At 39.9% G+C, this 18,125-nt stretch overlaps 1 protein-coding gene across 1 annotated transcript; it reads left to right on the top strand.

The window, feature by feature from the left end:
• The first annotated feature begins 1,639 nt into the window (after positions 1–1,639).
• On the top strand, positions 1,640–17,987 carry LOC109981744 (plakophilin-1). The gene is made up of 13 exons (XM_065955160.1): positions 1,640–1,959; positions 3,737–3,825; positions 5,404–6,197; positions 6,296–6,437; positions 9,359–9,566; positions 10,003–10,162; positions 12,247–12,364; positions 13,478–13,654; positions 14,144–14,314; positions 14,409–14,562; positions 14,784–14,970; positions 15,136–15,220; positions 16,687–17,987. The coding sequence occupies exons 1-13, from the start codon at positions 1,767–1,769 to the stop codon at positions 16,759–16,761; spliced, it is 2,553 nt and encodes an 850-aa protein (XP_065811232.1). The 5' UTR covers positions 1,640–1,766; the 3' UTR covers positions 16,762–17,987.
• Positions 17,988–18,125: the final 138 nt, after the last annotated feature.

Below are 18,125 nucleotides of genomic sequence, written 5' to 3'. Positions count from 1 at the left end.
TAGAGTAACGAAATGAGGTTTGGCATCTCACCAGAAGTGCAAATAAGCAGAAAGTGCAATAGTCTGTGCTATGTACAGTAATTGAGTGCAAGAGTCTGTGCTATGTACAGTAATTCTGTGCTATGTACAGTAATTCTGTGCTATGTACAGTAATTGCAAAATTTACAGATGTAGCCAAAAAAAAGTGAATTATGAGGTATATCTGGATGGCTGGCTTAATGGGATGCAATAAAAATAAATAAATGCTATAAATAAGTAATGCTACAAAATAAGTGTGTTCTTAGGATTATCTATCTATATTTATATTTACCTCGACATGACTTGAAAACATGATGGACTGAAACTTTCTTTGACCGGTTGGTTTCCAGACCCTACGAGATGATAAAACATCAGTAGGTGAACTGCTTCGATTGGTTTCTTAAATACAACTCTGAATAGTATGTATATTATGTCTCAAGCAGCCAGGAAGCATGAAGAGCAAAGTGCTTTCTAGTGGACTAGAAAGGTGTTGCACAATGCAGCCCATTCATCATACAGTATTACATTATTCCACGATAGCTAAAGCCGCGCATGTAAATTGTAGTCAAAGTGAAAGTACAGAGGTACTGTATGTCAAATAATACAATATCAGCAGGTATGTATTCAGGGAGCTTGCTTTTTTCACAGGATAGTAAAGTAGCTAAAACATTAACTTAAGTTCTGTGATTTAAAAGATTTATGGGTATTTTTATGTCTCTTGTTCTTTATTTCCCAGATCAGCTTTATTCAACCAGTAGCTAGTCTACAGTAAGAACCTCCAAGGCTTTAAGTGTCCTTACTGCACTAGCCTATATGTCAGAGAGAAGTTGTGCACTACATTGATTTCCCAGTTGTCATGACAACGACGGTACTTAAGATTTACTGTATATAACGCAATAAAATAATACAACTGTCAAATACAACAGACTCTTTGCTTAGGAGCCCGTTATAAAGTGTGAGTTTTGTCATGTTTCATAGTGCATGAAGCTGTTAGCAGTTTGACCCCAATGTGGGTTTTCTCCTTTTAAATTTCGGTCATGGGTTTTTCTATTCTAATAACAGTTTAATGTCCTCCAAGTCTTAAAACAGTCAAGTTAATCAATACCTAACAGCTGTGTGAAGCTTTACCTGAACCAGAGAAGCCACAACTTATCACCTTTACATCAGTCATAAACATGTCATGTCATATTTCATGTCAAACATACATTGATCTTAGGGGAAAATTTACTGCTGAGCCAGTGTTTCTTATTGTTTATCATGTAGATTTGACTGATTACACATTACTTTACCCAATTAAAGCCAATGGCAGTGTTCTCATAATAGTTTATGAAAAAGTGTAGTATCTATCTCTGCATATGAATGAAGTATAAACTAAGTGGTATACTCTACAGGTGTCGTTAATTGCACAGCTCTGCAGTATTTCCTGAAACTGTTTGCCCTTGGGGGTCATGTTAACCAGCCTCACAGGTCCATTATAAAGAAAGGCGTTTGTCAATACAAGTCAGAGAAAGTGCACAGTGAAAGCTCATGAGCCAGCCCTCAGTTTAGAATCGTAGGCGTTTTGTGTTTGTGCCTGTGGGTCTGGGCGCGGTCTAATGGAGCAGGCAGGGCAGGGCAAGGTGCGCTTTTATTACTTCAGACGAACTCACCGACACCGAAGGCTGGCTGACTGGCTTCCTGTTTGAGCCTCCTGTGGACACTGGTGAATCGGCGATCGGCGACGGACAGTTCAAAAAATAAAATACAAAATGACGAGTGTAGACCCGCTGAAATCAGCCATTTCCATCCTTAATGTGGACGACACGTCTCTGGCTCTGCCGTCTGTGAATCAGTTCAATTCAGGACAACAGCGCGTCCTGGAACAAGTGCAAACTCTCCGGAGGACCAAGTCGAGACATTCCAGCAACAGGAGCGGGGGATCTACTTCTTTGTCTCCAACAAGTAAGAGCAGACAGCACTGTTGTTCATACCCCAGGGACAGAGATGTAGGCTATACTGCATGTATATACAGATCGGGATTTATAGGGGGCGGGCGGGGGGGGAGAGAGTTCGAGGAACTTGTTCATCCTATTGTGACAACTATTTAAGCCTATTGTTCTACAAACACCAAATACATCCAGACGTCAATGTTTGAAACTAAATGTACAATACATCTGTTCAGTAGTTTGCTTGTAATGTCGCAGGATGTTTTTAATCATGTAATCTGGAACTCCTTATTGAAAGTGGAGACACAATATTCAGATTTCACTTGTAGTGTTTGCTTTAATTGTTTTTTAGGACTTTAATATATTTATGTTTGGGCATTTTGTGTCTTACTTGGAGAGATAGGACAGTGGATATAGTGGGAATTCAGGGAGAGAGAGAGAATTGAGAATGGCATGCGGGAAAGGAGCCACAGGTCGGATTTGAACCTGGGCCGCCCGCTTGAAGGAATACATAGGCTACATGGGGCATGCACACTAACCGCTGCGCCACCAGCGCCCCTTTCAGAATATTTCTTTTGAACAATTTTTTCCTGTTAATGAAAGTGTCAGAAAATACTAATAAATGCTAAATTACAAACTGCATTATATTTCAATTCCTTGACATGACACTGAGGTCAGGTTTTTAATCCTGTGGAAGTCTTTATAACTACACACTTTCAGTATTTTGAAGAATAAATGTGCGTGGATTTGACTTCTTTGACCTTAAAGATGAAGTGAGTGGGCTAAGTTTGTTACCTGTGAAGAAGGCCTCAGACTTCCTTTCAGACTTTGTTGTTTGGAGATCAAATGTATTTGGTGCGTCATGAACTTGGATACTTCAAGCTATTCACTTATTTGTGACAATTAATGATTTAAGATGGCCTTATATTATTTTTTTTAGAAGATACTCCTGAATATTGTTCACTTTTTCATATTTTATTTTAAATCATCAAGATAAAAAATTTAAAAAAACAAACTAAGAATAGTTGTTTCCACCGTCTCCACCAGAGGAGAAGTATGATTTTAAAATGTAATATGGTTCTGTTTAGACAAGTTAACATTGAAAAATGCTCGTGAAATATTAAATTATGATTTGCTCTTTCTCCATTATAGCCAGTTATAGTGCTCTTATTTCTACAGATATAAAGTAGGTCGTTGTGTATTTGTGTGCGTTTTCCCCGTTCTTTTTGGACTTAAATTCCTCTTTAAGTTACATGAAAACTCGAGCTAACTGATGTGAGGTATATAATATAACTGATGTCAGGAATATAATATAACTGATGTCAGGTATGCTGATCATCATGGACAACCCCTCTCACCCCCTGTATGACTCAGCAGACTCAGACACCCACCCTGCAAGACAGAGCGCTACCGCAGGTCGTTCATCCCATCTGCCGTCAGACTGTTTAATCAGACTCTTTAACAGCATCACCACCTCATGCTACACACTGTGTGTGTTTTTTTAAGAACAATAACCCTTTCCTGTCTAGTTACTGTGTAATTTTACATTATTGTATTTTTTTTATTTAACTGATGTAAATATGTTTGATTTGATTTTAACTTCTATTTTTATTTTGAATAATTATGTTCCCGCCCCCTGTTTTCTGGAGCTGCTGTAATGCACAAATTTCCCCCACGGGGGATCAATAAAGTTTATCTTTATCTTTATCTCATAATATAACTGATGTCAGGTGTATAATATAACTGATATAATATAGTACATATGATAACAGCTGATAAACATTTCTCCTCAGGCCCTGCGTGTGAGACTGTGTTTGTGGATGGCTCCAGGACGAGTGCAGCTAATGGAGGTGTCTTCTTTGGGAATGGATTTTCTAAAGCTGTAAGTTATGGAGCTTTTCTGTATTTTTGTCTGACTCTTGTTCCCGGTATTGTTGTTATCTTCAGTGTTGTCATGGAGAATAAATGTTGGTCTGCAGGAGGGCTTTAGTAACCACCGAGGTCTGTGTCTCATATTTGTGGCCTTGAAGCAACATGGGGAGGAGTTTTTCTTTCTTCTGCTCTGAACAAATGACGCAAATAGTTTTATTTGGCTGATTTAGTTGTTATTTTTTTAAGTTAATACCTTGGAATTAGCTTTTTTACCAATATGTGTTTTTCTGTGTAGGGACAAAAATGTGCTGATGAACAAATGTCAAACCTACAGTGTTTCAAAAGCTAATTTCCTACGCTGGTCCCTCCGGGTCTTTACACCATAAATCACAACAACACTAAAGACAGAACACAAATTCAGTTTTCCTCTAACAAATGAGTTGACTATTCAGTCTGCTGACTAATTATTATCGCATTAGAAGAAAAAAATATCTAATAAAAGTGTCTAAAAATATATGAATGATCACATTTCTACGAGGGAGAGGTTGCATAGAGGGAATTGTTTTTTTTAACAGTTTTACAGAATCCGATTTAGGGATACAGTTGCTCTTTTACCAAATATAGAAATCTATAATAGAAATGGGAACAAAATAGAGCATATAAACACCCTTAAAATAAAAATAGGTAATTAAGAAATATAAAAACGATGCAAAAAGTGGCAGACAGCAGAAGTATTAAGTCAGAAGTATTCGAGTACTGCAGTGTAGCATTACTGCCACATTCAGGTTTTATTCTCTCTCACTGCTTGACTCTGGAGAACTGCTAGTTCAATACAATGAAACTCAAATGAAATGCTTTTTGACTGGGGAATACATTTTGTAATATCGGCGCATATCTGCTATAAAATTAGCTGATACCGATAGTGACTGGATAAATTTATATCGGCCGATATTATTGGCTGGCTGATTAACCGGTTGGGCTCTACTTTTAATGGTCTCCTCTACCTTGTCTGCTGTTCATTAACTGCATTATGGATGGATCAAATCAGCAATCTAAGGGTCATGACACTAACTTTTCTTGGATTAAATGTGTATTTTTAACAGTGAGTCTTTTAAACAGACCTCAGATTTTTTTGTTATCCTGCCTTCAACCCTTGTACGGGCTGGCTTCTAGTTAATCACAGTGTTATTTTTCCCAAAATCTAATCCTGATTGTTGCAGTATTATAAACAGATAATTTCTTTACGTATATTACATATGATGAGGCCCTCTTACCAATAGTATGACTCAATGGCTTGAGAATGTTGTCCTCAGTTGACTTTTCGCCCAATTCCTCCTCAAATACCTGTTTCCACATCATTCCAGTTATTTCCTCTTGTCAAACTAAAATGTGTTTTCGAGACATTCCCACAGAGGTTACCAGAGTTTCATATAAACAAGCTGCTTTACTGAACACCAAAAACGATCTTTCTCAATTTGATTTGACAGCTCAGTGTCGATCACTCTGTCGCCTCACATATTTGCTGTTGAAATAAGCCTTGTAAAGAAAGGGCATTCATCACAAACATATGTATTCTTTGGCTCTGCAGCTCACTCTGGAGAAGAACATCAGCCGTCAGGTCGTCAACAACCAAACAAGATCCACTTTGAAGAAGAACGCTGCAGCTTCTAACTATCACTATGAGAGCTTAGGTGCAGGCGGCTCCGTGGCAGTTGGGAAAAATACAACCAGTCGCAGTGAGCCAGATCTGGCCTGGCAGCGCTCTATGCCAAAACGCTCTGGGGCTTCACAGATACTCCTCTCAAACATGAGCACCAGGAGGATCGAAAGGCCCATAAGTCAGTTTCAGTCTCAGCCTCAGATTCAGTCTCATAGCCAGGCTCAGATTCAGACCCATTACCAGCCTCAGATTCAGTCTCATAGCCAGGCTCAGATGCAGACTCATAGCCAGGCTCAGATTCAGTCTCATAGCCAGGCTCAGATGCAGACTCATAGCCAGGCTCAGATGCAGACTCATAGCCAGGCTCAGATGCAGACTCATAGCCAGGCTCAGATGCAGACTCATAGCCAGGCTCAGATTCAGTCTCATAGCCAGGCTCAGATTCAGTCTCATAGCCAGGCTCAGATGCAGACTCATAGCCAGCCTCAGTTTCAGACTTATAGCCAGCCTCGGTTTCAGACTCATAGCCAGGTTCAGATTCAGTCTCAAAGCCAGGCTCAGATTCAGTCTCCCACTCACCTGCAGCCTGTTTTCACCGCTGTGAACGGCACAGGTCTGACCAAAACAAACACTCAGTTTGTGAACAGCAAAGTTGAAACTTTGAAAACTTTTCCAAAGTCTCCGGTTACCGAGAGTGCGACCAAGACTCAAATAGATTCTGGGTGAGTTTTTCTTTCACTGACATGAATCAATTTTATAGATCATGTGAATAATATTTGAACCAACAAACCATTTCTTTGTGTTACTGTTCATCTTGCAGGTCAACTGGAAACAGTGGCGCTGCAGACATCACCATAAAGGAGGCTGTGGAGTATCTGTCCAACAATGATGAGACGTATCAGCACTGCGGCGCATCCTTCATACAGCACAATACTTTTATTGATGACAAGGCCAAAGACGAGGTGTGGTGCTTTGTTATCTTATCAAGTTAGACTGATCATAATTTCCATCTGGGTGTAACCTGAGAGTTAGTGGTGAGGGGAGTTTGACAAATAGCAGGTAAGAAAAGTTGAAGGAAAATATCGGATGTATTTTCCTGCCAAATTTGAGTCATTACCTACTCTCACCGTGTCTGCTGATATCCATGTGTGCCATGTGTGCTGAATTAAAATTTTCACCCTGAAGTGAGATATTTTTCGAATTAGGTCACACTGACCAAGGTTGGTTTGACTTGTTATGGGGACCAGAAAGAATGTGTTTTTAATCCTTTCTGAGGGAACAAGATAACAAACTGTACGAGTCCAGTTGAGCTGTTATTTAGCAACTACCTCAACTGAGGAGCATGCAGCAAAACAAAAAACACTACTACAATTTGGAAAAAATGAATTGTTAGTTGATACTGTACTTCATTGGTGCATATTTCTGAGAGAAAACTTGATATTGGTAAATGATATAAACAACTCAAAGAGGACATATGACATTAAATTTGTATTTTTTCCAGTTTTTTACACACGTCTGTTAAAAAAGCTGCCAAAATGGGGCGCTAGATAGCCTAGCGGTTATGTCCCATGCCCCATATACGGAGGCTTTAATCCTCGTTGCAGTGGCTGAAGGTTTGGATCCCACCTCTGCCCTTTGCTGCATGTCATCCCTCCCACTCTCTCCTCCCAACATGAACTGTCTCTCTTCAGCCGTCCTATCTTAAAAAGGCATATTTCATACTTTAGACTCTGTGTATGTGAGAGCAGCTAATGTGCCAAGCATTAAAAGAAGAACTATGGCTTATAGCCTCAGAATGTGCAGTTCACAGCTGTTGATAATGTTTGCATTAGCACGTCTGATAAGCAGAAACAAACATCATAAATGAACTATTACGCTTCATAAGAGGCTTTAAACACAATTTATTAGGGCCTGTTGAGGACTTTGTAATATGCAAAGCTTAACAACACATATAAGGCTGATAAAGAGTCACCTTTGCTGAAGATGATCTCAGGATCTGCCCTCTGCTGGTTCGTGTCCTACCTCTCTGGGCAATCCTTTAGAGTGTCGTGGAAGGGAGAAGTGTCCAAAGCGCACAGCTTATCCTCAAGGGTCAGTGCTTGGTCCCCTTCTCTTCTCAATATACACAAGCTCACTTGGTTCAATAATCTGCTCTCATGGCTTCTCATACCACTGCTATGCAGACGATACCCAGCTCTTCCTGTCATTCCCGCCAGACGATGTTACAGTCTCTGCAAGAATCTCATCATGCCTTGCTGATATCTCTAAATGGATGAATGAACCTTCAACTCAACCTTTCAAAGACTGAGCTCCTTGTCATCCCAGCCAGTCCTTCTATGCAACCACAGATCAATATCCAGCTTGGAACAACCAAGCTCATGCCCACAAAGTTTCCCCGGAACCTAGGTGTCATGATTGATGACCAGCTAAGTTTTAAGGTTCAAGTAGCCTCGATTGCCCGGTCATGTCGATTTTCCCTGTACAACATCAGGAAGATCAGACCTTACCTGTCAGAACATGCTACTCAGCTCCTGGTACAGGCTCTTGTGATATCACGCATCGATTATTGCAACTCTCTACTGGCAGGTCTTCCTACATGCACTATCAAACCTCTGCAAATTATACAAAATGCAGCAGCACGACTGGTCTTCAACCTTCCTAAAAGAGCACATGTCACTCCGCTGTTCATCTCCTTACACGGGCTCCCAGTTACTGCTCGCATCAAATTTAAAACTCTGCTGCTCGCGTACAAAACAGCGACAAAAACGGCTCCTCCTTACTTTAACTTTCTCATCCAGGTCTACACTCCCTCCCGCCCACTACGCTCTGCCAATGAAAGGCGTCTGATCCAACCTTCACAACAGGGTCCTCAGACGCTGTCTAGACTCTTCTCCCGGTGGTGGAATGAACTTCCAAACTCCATTCAATCTGAAAAAGCTAGATCGTTTGCTCTTACTGACATTGTTCCCTTTCTTTTCTAGATTCTTGCTTGTGTTGTACTTACTCTCTGATGTACGTCGCTTTGGATAAAAGCGTCTGCTAAGTGAATTGTAGAATTGTAGAATTGTAGATAAATAATGTGATAACAACTACTAAAGGGCGTCGTCCACACTCGCTCAAACAGCAGAGAGAATCTCGTAGTAAAACTGCAGGCTCAGTTCAACTGAGGTCAAACTCCACCAAAACCACAACGACACGCCTCCCACATTACTGCCTCTCACTCCTCTGTGGCATTTTACAATTATGCTGTTAGGGAGGGATCTTACAGAATTTGAGGTATTTCGCCCTTTTTTTCTCAAGTGTTTGTGCTTAACCAAGTTTTATTTTGTGAAATACATAACAGAGCAGCTGGTGTATGTTAACAGCACAGCCCAAACAAAGTTATGTGATTGGATGATAAAAGCTGCTCTGTTTCCCCAGGTTAATGCTTCAACTTGAGCCTGTAACAATAGAAAATGTCCAGTTTGCATTAGCATTTAGCTTTAATACGGCCTTGTTAGACTTCCCATGAGTCACTTGTGTATGCATTGAAAATCTGAACTGAAAACTACTACATACAGAGGTAACAACAGGAGAGTAACACATAAAAAGGCTACTGCTGAAAAATGCAGGGCTATTTTTATCATCAAAAACATGGTTATAATTTCAAGAAATGTATCTTTAAAATGCAGCTGCTAATGTTTAATGTAATCTCTCTTAGAGAGTCTGCATGGTTGACATTTCTTAGTTTATTTAGCAGCTTTGCCTCTGACATGTGTTTTTGGTGCTATTTTCCCAAAGTAAAGTATAACTGTACCTTTGTGTGATTGATTTGATATTAATTTGACTGTTTGAAAATGATTCCCTCAGCTGTGTTAACTCATGACACCCTCTTGTTTTGCAGGTGTTAAAGCTGAGTGGGATCCCTCCTCTGGTGGGTCTTCTACGCAGTCCCAGTGTTCAAGTGAACCAGACGGCCTCTGCTGCTCTGCGAAACCTGTCCTTTAAAAGCAACACTAACAAGGAGGAGATGCATCGCTGCGGCGGTATCACCGAGGCCGTGGCTCTGCTCAGAGAGACCGACTCTGTGGAGATACAGAAACAGCTGACAGGTATGAGTAAACTCTGAAATATGCGACTGAGCATGCATTCACATACAAACATCTTTTAGTGCAAACAAAGCAGACAGAGGCAGGAGAGAGGAGATACTAGAACCCTGTTTGACTACTGCTGTGAATCATTAAGCCTCTTCTTGAGTTTCGTCGTACCACAAAGTGTTAATAGAGCTTAAATCACGTTGCCAAAATCGACTTGCTTCTGTGCTTGCAGTAACGTGTATCCAAATGTTGATTTGGATACATATGTTCTGTGGTTAAAATATGATTGCATTTGAACTGTATCCAGAAAATGTTGTTCTCGTCCTGCCATCAGCCTCAAGTGAATGTTGAATCTATTCAAACAATATAACTGTTAAATATTTTTGACTCAAGCAATAAGTAAGTGTTTGTTTGACCTTCTGCTTAAAGAGCTAATGTTTACTCGTTCCAGGTCTCCTGTGGAATCTGTCCTCCGTGGACAGCCTGAAGCCAGACCTGCTGAAGAGCGCTCTACCGGTTTTGATGGAGCGCGTGATCCTGCCTTACACCACAGGTCCTGACCAGTCCAACAGTGACCCCGAGGTCTTCTATCACGCCACCGCATGTCTAAGGTAAGCAAGAAACTCCACACAGCGTCTTGTGTCACAGACGTGACTTTGCTTTGGCTTTCGTATGCTGATCATGTTTCCCTTGTGTGGCTCATGACAAAGCTTAAACTTTGTATGCCTTTTAAATGTTTCCCTGCAAAGGTCCAATTAATTTGTACATATGGTTGATACATAAACATCCGACAAAAAGTAATGAAATTTGTGTTTGGTCGATTATTTCTTTGTTGGCAGAGAAGATTTGGCAAGTTTTTCATGGGTGCGACCCACATACTCAGCTCTGCTGCTCATCCCAAGAATGCATGTTCCTTACAAATGTGGCACCATTTAAAAGAGAAATAAAGATTTATTGCCAAAAAGCATTGTTACAACAAAGAAATAATCTACCAAACACACATTTCCTTACTTTTTGTGCGATGTTTATATGCATATACACAAATACGTGGTATATGTATTGTACCAACCTATATTCAATCTGCAGAGTCCCTTTCAGCCTTTGAGACAAAGCTGAAGACTTACCTCTTTCAGGAACACTTACGCACTTAATGATATCCATGTCACTGATAATGATAATGATGATGAAGATGATGACAATGATATTTAGGATGTTGTCGATGCTGATAAGAATTCTCATGAGAAGCTGTTCATGTTGTTGTTGATGATGACATTTTTTAATATGCTTTGCCTCTGCGTTTGCCTGTCAGCACCGGTGCAAACTTAAAGCATTTCTTTAGCACTTACTGACGTTGTTTCCTCCTAAACTGGCTTGTGTTGTTCTTACTCTCTGATGTACGTCACTTTGGATAAAAGTGTCTGCTAAATGAATTGTAGATTATGATTATATGCATGATGATAGATTCATGATAAGCCAAGACTGAAACAAACCATGTAAATAATTGCTTGCTCTGCATCATCAACATGTTGAATCAGTCATTATAGAAGTGAACAAGAGGCAGGGAAGACTTAAATGTGCTCAAAACACTGTCACTTTAAATAACTTGCTTAGTAATAATAATAGAAGTACACTCTGTCAAACATCCAAACCCTTCAAACTGTTGATATCTAGGTGGGTAGGGTTGTAATGAGCATGATGTTCTTGGTTTCAAAGTAAAGGGAAACACAGATTTTTTTCAAATACTTCTTCAATAAAGTGGATATATATTGTATATGTAGCATATGCTAATTGATGAGCTAAAACATTGATTTATTTGCTCACCCATTGAACAAATATTTGTAGTGTTTTACTTTGATTAAATAAGACCTTACATTAAATGAGATGTAAATGTAGTTTGATTCAGAAACTCTGCATTAAATAATTCCGTAAAAACAAACATTAATGTTAATACTTCTAGATAGATATTTTCATTTTAGAAGGCTGGACTTGGCTGTGCTGTTAAACTGCACTGCAGGGTTTTTTATGCAGCTGTGCAAACTTTCACATACAGGTGTTGCTCAATCTTTCCCGGGATGATAGAAATAACTTTTCTTGTTGCACAAAGATGAAGCCAAAGTATTGTGTGCAGAGGTTTTTGCTTCTTCAGTTGCTGCTTAAAAAAACAAAAAAAATACGAGATTGTCAGGCAGAAGCGTCTGGAGGTTTTTTTTTTATAACCCTCCTTTGAAATCGATGTGCGTCACACGACCATCGATCGTCCAAAGGGTGTTGCTACTTATTCCGTTGTTATCATGAATTCTGTGTGAGCCATTCACATGGGAGAGATGAAAAAGATTGAACTGACTTCCTGATTCACTCTGGGAGGTGTTGTTACTGGTTGACTCCACTGTTGCTGTATTTTATTCACTTCCTTGAGCTTATACGAGATTACTGTTGTTTGCTTTCAACGCCATGTGGAATCCTATCAGTCAAACTTTCTATTAAATCCTTTCTTATTAACTCTGACATGATTGGGTCAAACGGTGTCAATCTCTTCCTGAGTAATGCCTACATATATATTTGCAAAAACGTATTTGTGAATACAATCTGTGTGTTCATAAAAAGACACCTCATACCTCTTCTCTTTTACCTCCTACATTAATGTGAATGTCTGTTTTCTCTAAACTAGAATGTAAAACATCTTTATTTTGCACAGAAACATCAGCAGTGCAAAGCAAAACAACCGACAGGCGATGAGAAAATGTCGAGGTTTGGTCGACTCTTTGGTCAGTTATGTAGGAGACTGTGTGGACGCAGGAAGGCCAGATGATAAGGTAAGGGTTGATTTATTCAGCAAGGTCAACTGTGTCTCCTCTATCGCTCTGTCTCTGTTACTCTCTCTCCTTCTTTCACTTGAAATTTGTCCCTAAATTATGTTTGACATTACCAAAAATGGATATTAGAAATTGGAATATCCTACAAGTGTTTAGTAGGAAAGTCTGAGCTCATAAACACACACAAAGAAAGGCAAAGGTAAAAAAAGGCCAAGCATATTAACCATTTCACCAAGACTGCTTCACACTTTACCCTTAAACCTGAAATAAGTATGTTTCATAAATGCATGAAGATTTACTTTGGACACATGTTGAATAAGGTAATTGTAACTATTGTAATTGTGTCTGCATTCAGCTCTTTTTGAGATAAATCGACTGACTATGCAGTGAGGAGCCGCAGTTTAAAGTTAAGCTGCATGAGCCGTATTTAGATGATCATTGTCATTTGCAGAAAGAAATAATTCTACTGCAAGAAACACATCGCTGAGTCATACTGCGGTTGTGCTCTGTATTCTTCTGCAAAACTTCCTTTAGAAAACTAAAAAGCTCTCGTCTGCACACGTCTTATTTCTGTCACTATCAGTTTCTTCTGATTGAGTTAAAATGTAAGTCCCAAACCATTTTTAATTCAACTAAGCCAGAGAAGTTTGTTTAAACCTGATCACTAAAATAAATATAACAAAGTAATTTTTGCAAAATGTGACACACATTTATGAGATTGTTTTTTTTTATACCAGAGCTTCTTCAAAGTGTTTTAATGCAGGAAAGGCAGTCAAATGTTGTCTTAATTTCTCAGCCTCAAATCCCTTTGATGTTAGCGATTTCAGTGTTGCAGCTTAATTAAAGGCAAAGTATCTCCATTCACAATAGACTGAGAAATATTTTGTTTTCAGCTACCAATTTAATTTACAGGGATGGTGCAAAGTAATAACCGATCCTGCACCGTCTGACAATCCGATTAAATATGTCACAAAGCAAAACAATAGTGTGTGGGAAAGTGCTCGACAACTAAATTGAGGTGTTGCCTTTTCTGTGTGAAATCAAGGTTCAACACGCGTACACACACAGAGTATAACAATCGCCCTTGTGTTGTGTGTTACCTTTTCGAAACAGTCTGTAGAAAACTGCGTGTGCATCCTGCACAACCTGACGTTCCAGCTGGAGGACGAGGCTCCGGCTCTTTTCAGCAGGATCACAGCTTTGGCCAAAAATGTGAACAGGAGCCAGTCAACGGGTGACAGCGGCCCCATCGGCTGCTTCAGTCCGCCGAGCAAATCACCAGAACAAGAGGTGAGACGATAACAGAGATCAACAAACATACTGATGCCCAGGGGATACTTCTGGTTATGACGGTGAATCAGGAGTACCTGTTGATAGTACCTGTCAGTTTGTCTAGACAGTACCTGTCAGAATGCATACTGCCATTAATCCTATTCCTCAGTGTGGCTTATACTGTAATTGTATAAACATTATGGCAATAATGATTACATTAAAACTTTTGAATGGCATTAAGCTGGCCTGTAAAGCTCTGTGCCCTGATTTCTGAAGGTGATACCTTTTTCCTTTTTCCTTTGTATGGAGTCTGTAGGCAAGATAAACACAAGTGTTCAAAGTGTTGCTTCTTTGCTTCATGCATAGGGACAACGTTTGAAAAAAAAAAAAAAACATTTTGATTTACACATTTTTTTCCTCACAATCTTTAAAATTTAGTTGTTTTTTTTAAAGTAAAAAAAACATTTCCGTTTGTGCTGAGGATGATCTGTCTCCTTGCTGTTCTAGCGCCACTTTGACTTCCCAGTCGTTGAGGAGCCACAGCCGAACGGAGCGGGTTGGCTGATTCACTCCCAAACCCTGAAGAGTTACCTGTCTTTGCTCGCCACCAGCCAGCAAGAAGAAACCCAAGAAGCCTGCTGTGGAGCGATGCAGAACCTCACCACTCAGGAGGGCATTGTAAGAAAAGAAAAAGAAAACAAAAGAAGAATATTTTAAATTGTATTATTACAGTGAATTCATGCACTCAACCGGGGGTTTTCTTTATTTACAGGTCTCCAGTGTAATGAGCCAGATCATTGTACAGAAGCTAAATGGCCTGAAAGTTATCAGTCCCCTTTTAAAGTCAAACAAAGTCAACCTGCAGAGGAATGCAGTGGCTTTGGTAGGAAACCTGACCAAGAACCCAAACCTGAACAATACCCTCGGTAAGACGCAGGTGTAGGATGGAATTTCCATTAAAAACACATCACCTGCTTGTTATAAACATGATGAAACATTTAAAATACTTAAATATGACAGAAAATAAATCTTTAGAGTCTCCTTTTAGGTATTTGGCAGGTTGGAAATTGATCATTTTAAGTGTTCACTTGCAGTGTTTGCTCATGTTAAACAGCCCCGTGGGCTTTTGTTTGTCTTGTTTCTGAAGCTCGTAAAGCCCTCCCAGAGCTGCTGAGCATCATCAACGCCGGCACCAAGGGAGGGGACATGTCTGACGATACATTATCCATGGCCTGCCGGACCGCCAACTACCTGCTTATGAAGGATCCTGAGATGGGCAAGCACCTGTTAAACCACAAGCTGATAAACTCACTGAATGAACTCAGCCAAAACGAGTAAGGCTGCTTATAAGCAGAGCGAGAGTGTATCTGCCTACGCACTAGATAAAATAATACAAGACACGGGGAATACCTATGACTCACCAGGGATTGTGTTATGCAGACATGTTAGATTTCCACAAGTCCAAACTGATCTTTAATTATTGCTTTCCTTCCTTTTAGATATTTTCCAAAGTCTAAAAAAGCTGCAGCTCTGCTCCTCTACAACCTCTGGTCAGAAAAAGATTTGCAAGGCTTCCTGAAGAAGGTGAGATGAATCATAACTCTGAGTGCCAAGATCTGTCAGGGTTTGGGTGTGTCCTCGCTCCTTTTGCTACCCTCAGCTAAAGCGTCCACACCTCTCTCAGGTATTTGTGAGAAACTGAAGGAGAAAGGTTGTAGGGATTAGACAGAGTTCTCAGAAAGTGCCCAGCCAACATAAATGAGGCACTAAAAAGATACAGCTTTGGAATCTAGCAGCTCAGGTTCAGAGGAACACATGCAGGGCAATGTTTGCACTTGTAAGACAGCATATTAGCAAGATGCATAATGCTGCTTCTTAGTGTACGAGTACATTTTAACCAGTGAAATAATGGACGTAGCCATTACGTAAAGCTTTGCCACCAGCCAAAAATATGTATTTGCAAAACTTATTCCATGTGCTGCTGAAATCAGAGAGTTTACACATACAGAAACAGCAGGTTTGTCACCAGCTGTAAAGTCAACTAGTCGACAAGTCTGTGCAAACCCCAGTAGCCATCCTGGCGTCAGCCATCAGTCTGACAACTGTCTTTTTGAAGACTTAGGTTTGGCACCCTGTAAGCAGAGTTTGATCAGATTGTTTAATCATAGTAGAAATCAATCCTTTGGCTAAGAGGGGAGAGGTAAAGCTATCAAGATATCAAAGTAATACAGATGATGCCCATGGCTAATTCTTAAACTGGCGAATGAACTACTCAACCATTGAGTTTCCCACAGAATAAAATTATATTTCTGGTTGTAGATGACTGGATATCTTAAGACTAAAAAGCAATGTACTGGGTCACTTTAAAGGACTGCTCTTTGTATTACCAAGGTTATTTATACAAACAATCCTGACTCCTACGCCCTGGGAACCATTCATAAATCAATGCTAAATGCTAACATCCAAATACACTCATACTTGAATTAAACTCACTGAAGAAGCATATGTCTCGGATCTGTTGGTAAATTGTAAACCACTTATATAATCTGTCTAATATTTGCATGAAAAGTCCTTAAAAGGCACCGACAATACAAACACAGCCGAGAGGTCAAGTTCAGTGAGTGAAATAGCAAGAGTAACACCTAGCATTCGCCTTAATCTCTCAATCCATTTTACAAATTTATACAGTTCATGAAAGCTAAAAAAGAACAAAATGGTCTCTCTTTTTTTTTTGGTACCAGCTGTAAACATTATAAGTCTGTTGTTACATTTGCCATATTTATGTGAGGCATGATGGGGATTGACTCACTTCGGAGCCAGCCTCGAGTGACCGCTCCAGGTACTGCAGATTTTGGCACTGTTGCGTTCTCTTCATTTCTCAACCTCAGTTGTTGTTGCTTTACTTCCACTTATTTTATTTTTTTAAATCAAGAAATGTCTGTGTTAACAGTGGAGCTTTGTTCATGTGTTTGCTGATGTGTCACTTTGTGTTTGTGCATCATTATTTCTGAGATAGAAAACTGATTTATGTTTTTCTATTGATCCTGCAGCAAGGGATGACTAAGGCCTCATTTGTGAACGACATTACCACAGCGGCACAAAAGTCAATTCAAATAGTGGATTAACTCTGCAGCCCAAACCTATCTCTGAAAGTCCTCCTCTGCCAAAACTCACCTGCAAGTCCTCAGCACATCCACGGGGATGGAAACGCTCCGAAGGCTAAGCAGCATCCTTTTTCATTTCACAAAGACTTAGAGATTTTTTAACATATAATAACCATATAATCATTCCATCATCTTAAAGTAACAAACAGAAGCACTGTAGGAAAATTGGGTGAAGGTTGATATGTAACATGTTAGCAACCAGATGCAAACTTTTCAAATGTCAAATGTCTTTAAATATAAGTACTGTGTCTGTTCCTCTCTGGTTCCATGCACCTGCTTTATAAGTTTAGGGTTAAGATTTTATTTTGCACTAAAATCCCTGTTTGTTATACACTCACCAGCCACTTTATCTCAAGGGTTTACAGAGAATGGTCTGAAAAAAAGAAAATATCCAGTGAACGGCAGTTCTCTTGTTGATGCCAGAGGTCAGAGGTCAGAGGAGAATGGCCAGACTGGTTCGAGCTGATAGAAAGGCAACAGTAACTCAAATAACCACTTGTTACAGCCAAGGTCCCTGTGTACTAATTGAGCATCATTTAAACGCCACAGCCTACCTGAGCATCGTTGCTCACCATGTCCAACCCTTTATGATCACAGTGTACCCATCTTCAGATGGCTACTTCCAGCAGCGCCATGTCACAAAGCTCATATCATGCTCAAGAAATCAGTGTGATTTCTTGAGCATGACAATGAGTTCACTGTACTCAAATGGCCTCCACAGTCACCAGATCTCAATTCAAATACAGCACCTTTGAGATGTGGTGGAACGGGAGAGTCGTCTCATTGATGTGCAGCCGACTAATCGGCAGCAACTGTGTGATGATATCGTTTCAATATGGAACAAAATCTCTTTCCAGCACCTTGTTGAATCTATGCCACGAAGAATTAAGGCAGTTCTGAAGGCAAAAGAGGGTCCAACCCCTCCAACCCGCAAGGTGTACCTCATAAAGTGGTCGATGAGTGTATATCATAATATAACATTGTAAATTGAAAATGAATTACAGAAAATGTTCAGTTGTTAGATTTTGTCATTATGCCTTTAAGAACAGGCTCATTATCTTAAGCAGCGACGTGTGTTTACATTTAGTAAAGACAGCTTTTTACAAACATGTATGAGTGTGATGTTGAATGGTTCACCTTGTGTCTTTAAGTGTTAATAAAGCCGGCGGAGATTTACCGTAAAATGACTCCATGAATCATCTCTTATTGAGAACTTAAGCTCATCCTTAGTCATCGTCGCTGGTGCACCAGAAAGAGTTTCAGTGAACCTCCTCACGTCTCATCACACCCCTTTCATGCATGTGGCAGATGAGCTGCACATCTTT

Source organism: Labrus bergylta, chromosome 5 (assembly GCF_963930695.1).
Source record: "Labrus bergylta chromosome 5, fLabBer1.1, whole genome shotgun sequence".
Taxonomy (NCBI): domain Eukaryota; kingdom Metazoa; phylum Chordata; class Actinopteri; order Labriformes; family Labridae; genus Labrus; species Labrus bergylta.
This window is presented reverse-complemented; position numbering and strand designations above follow the sequence as displayed.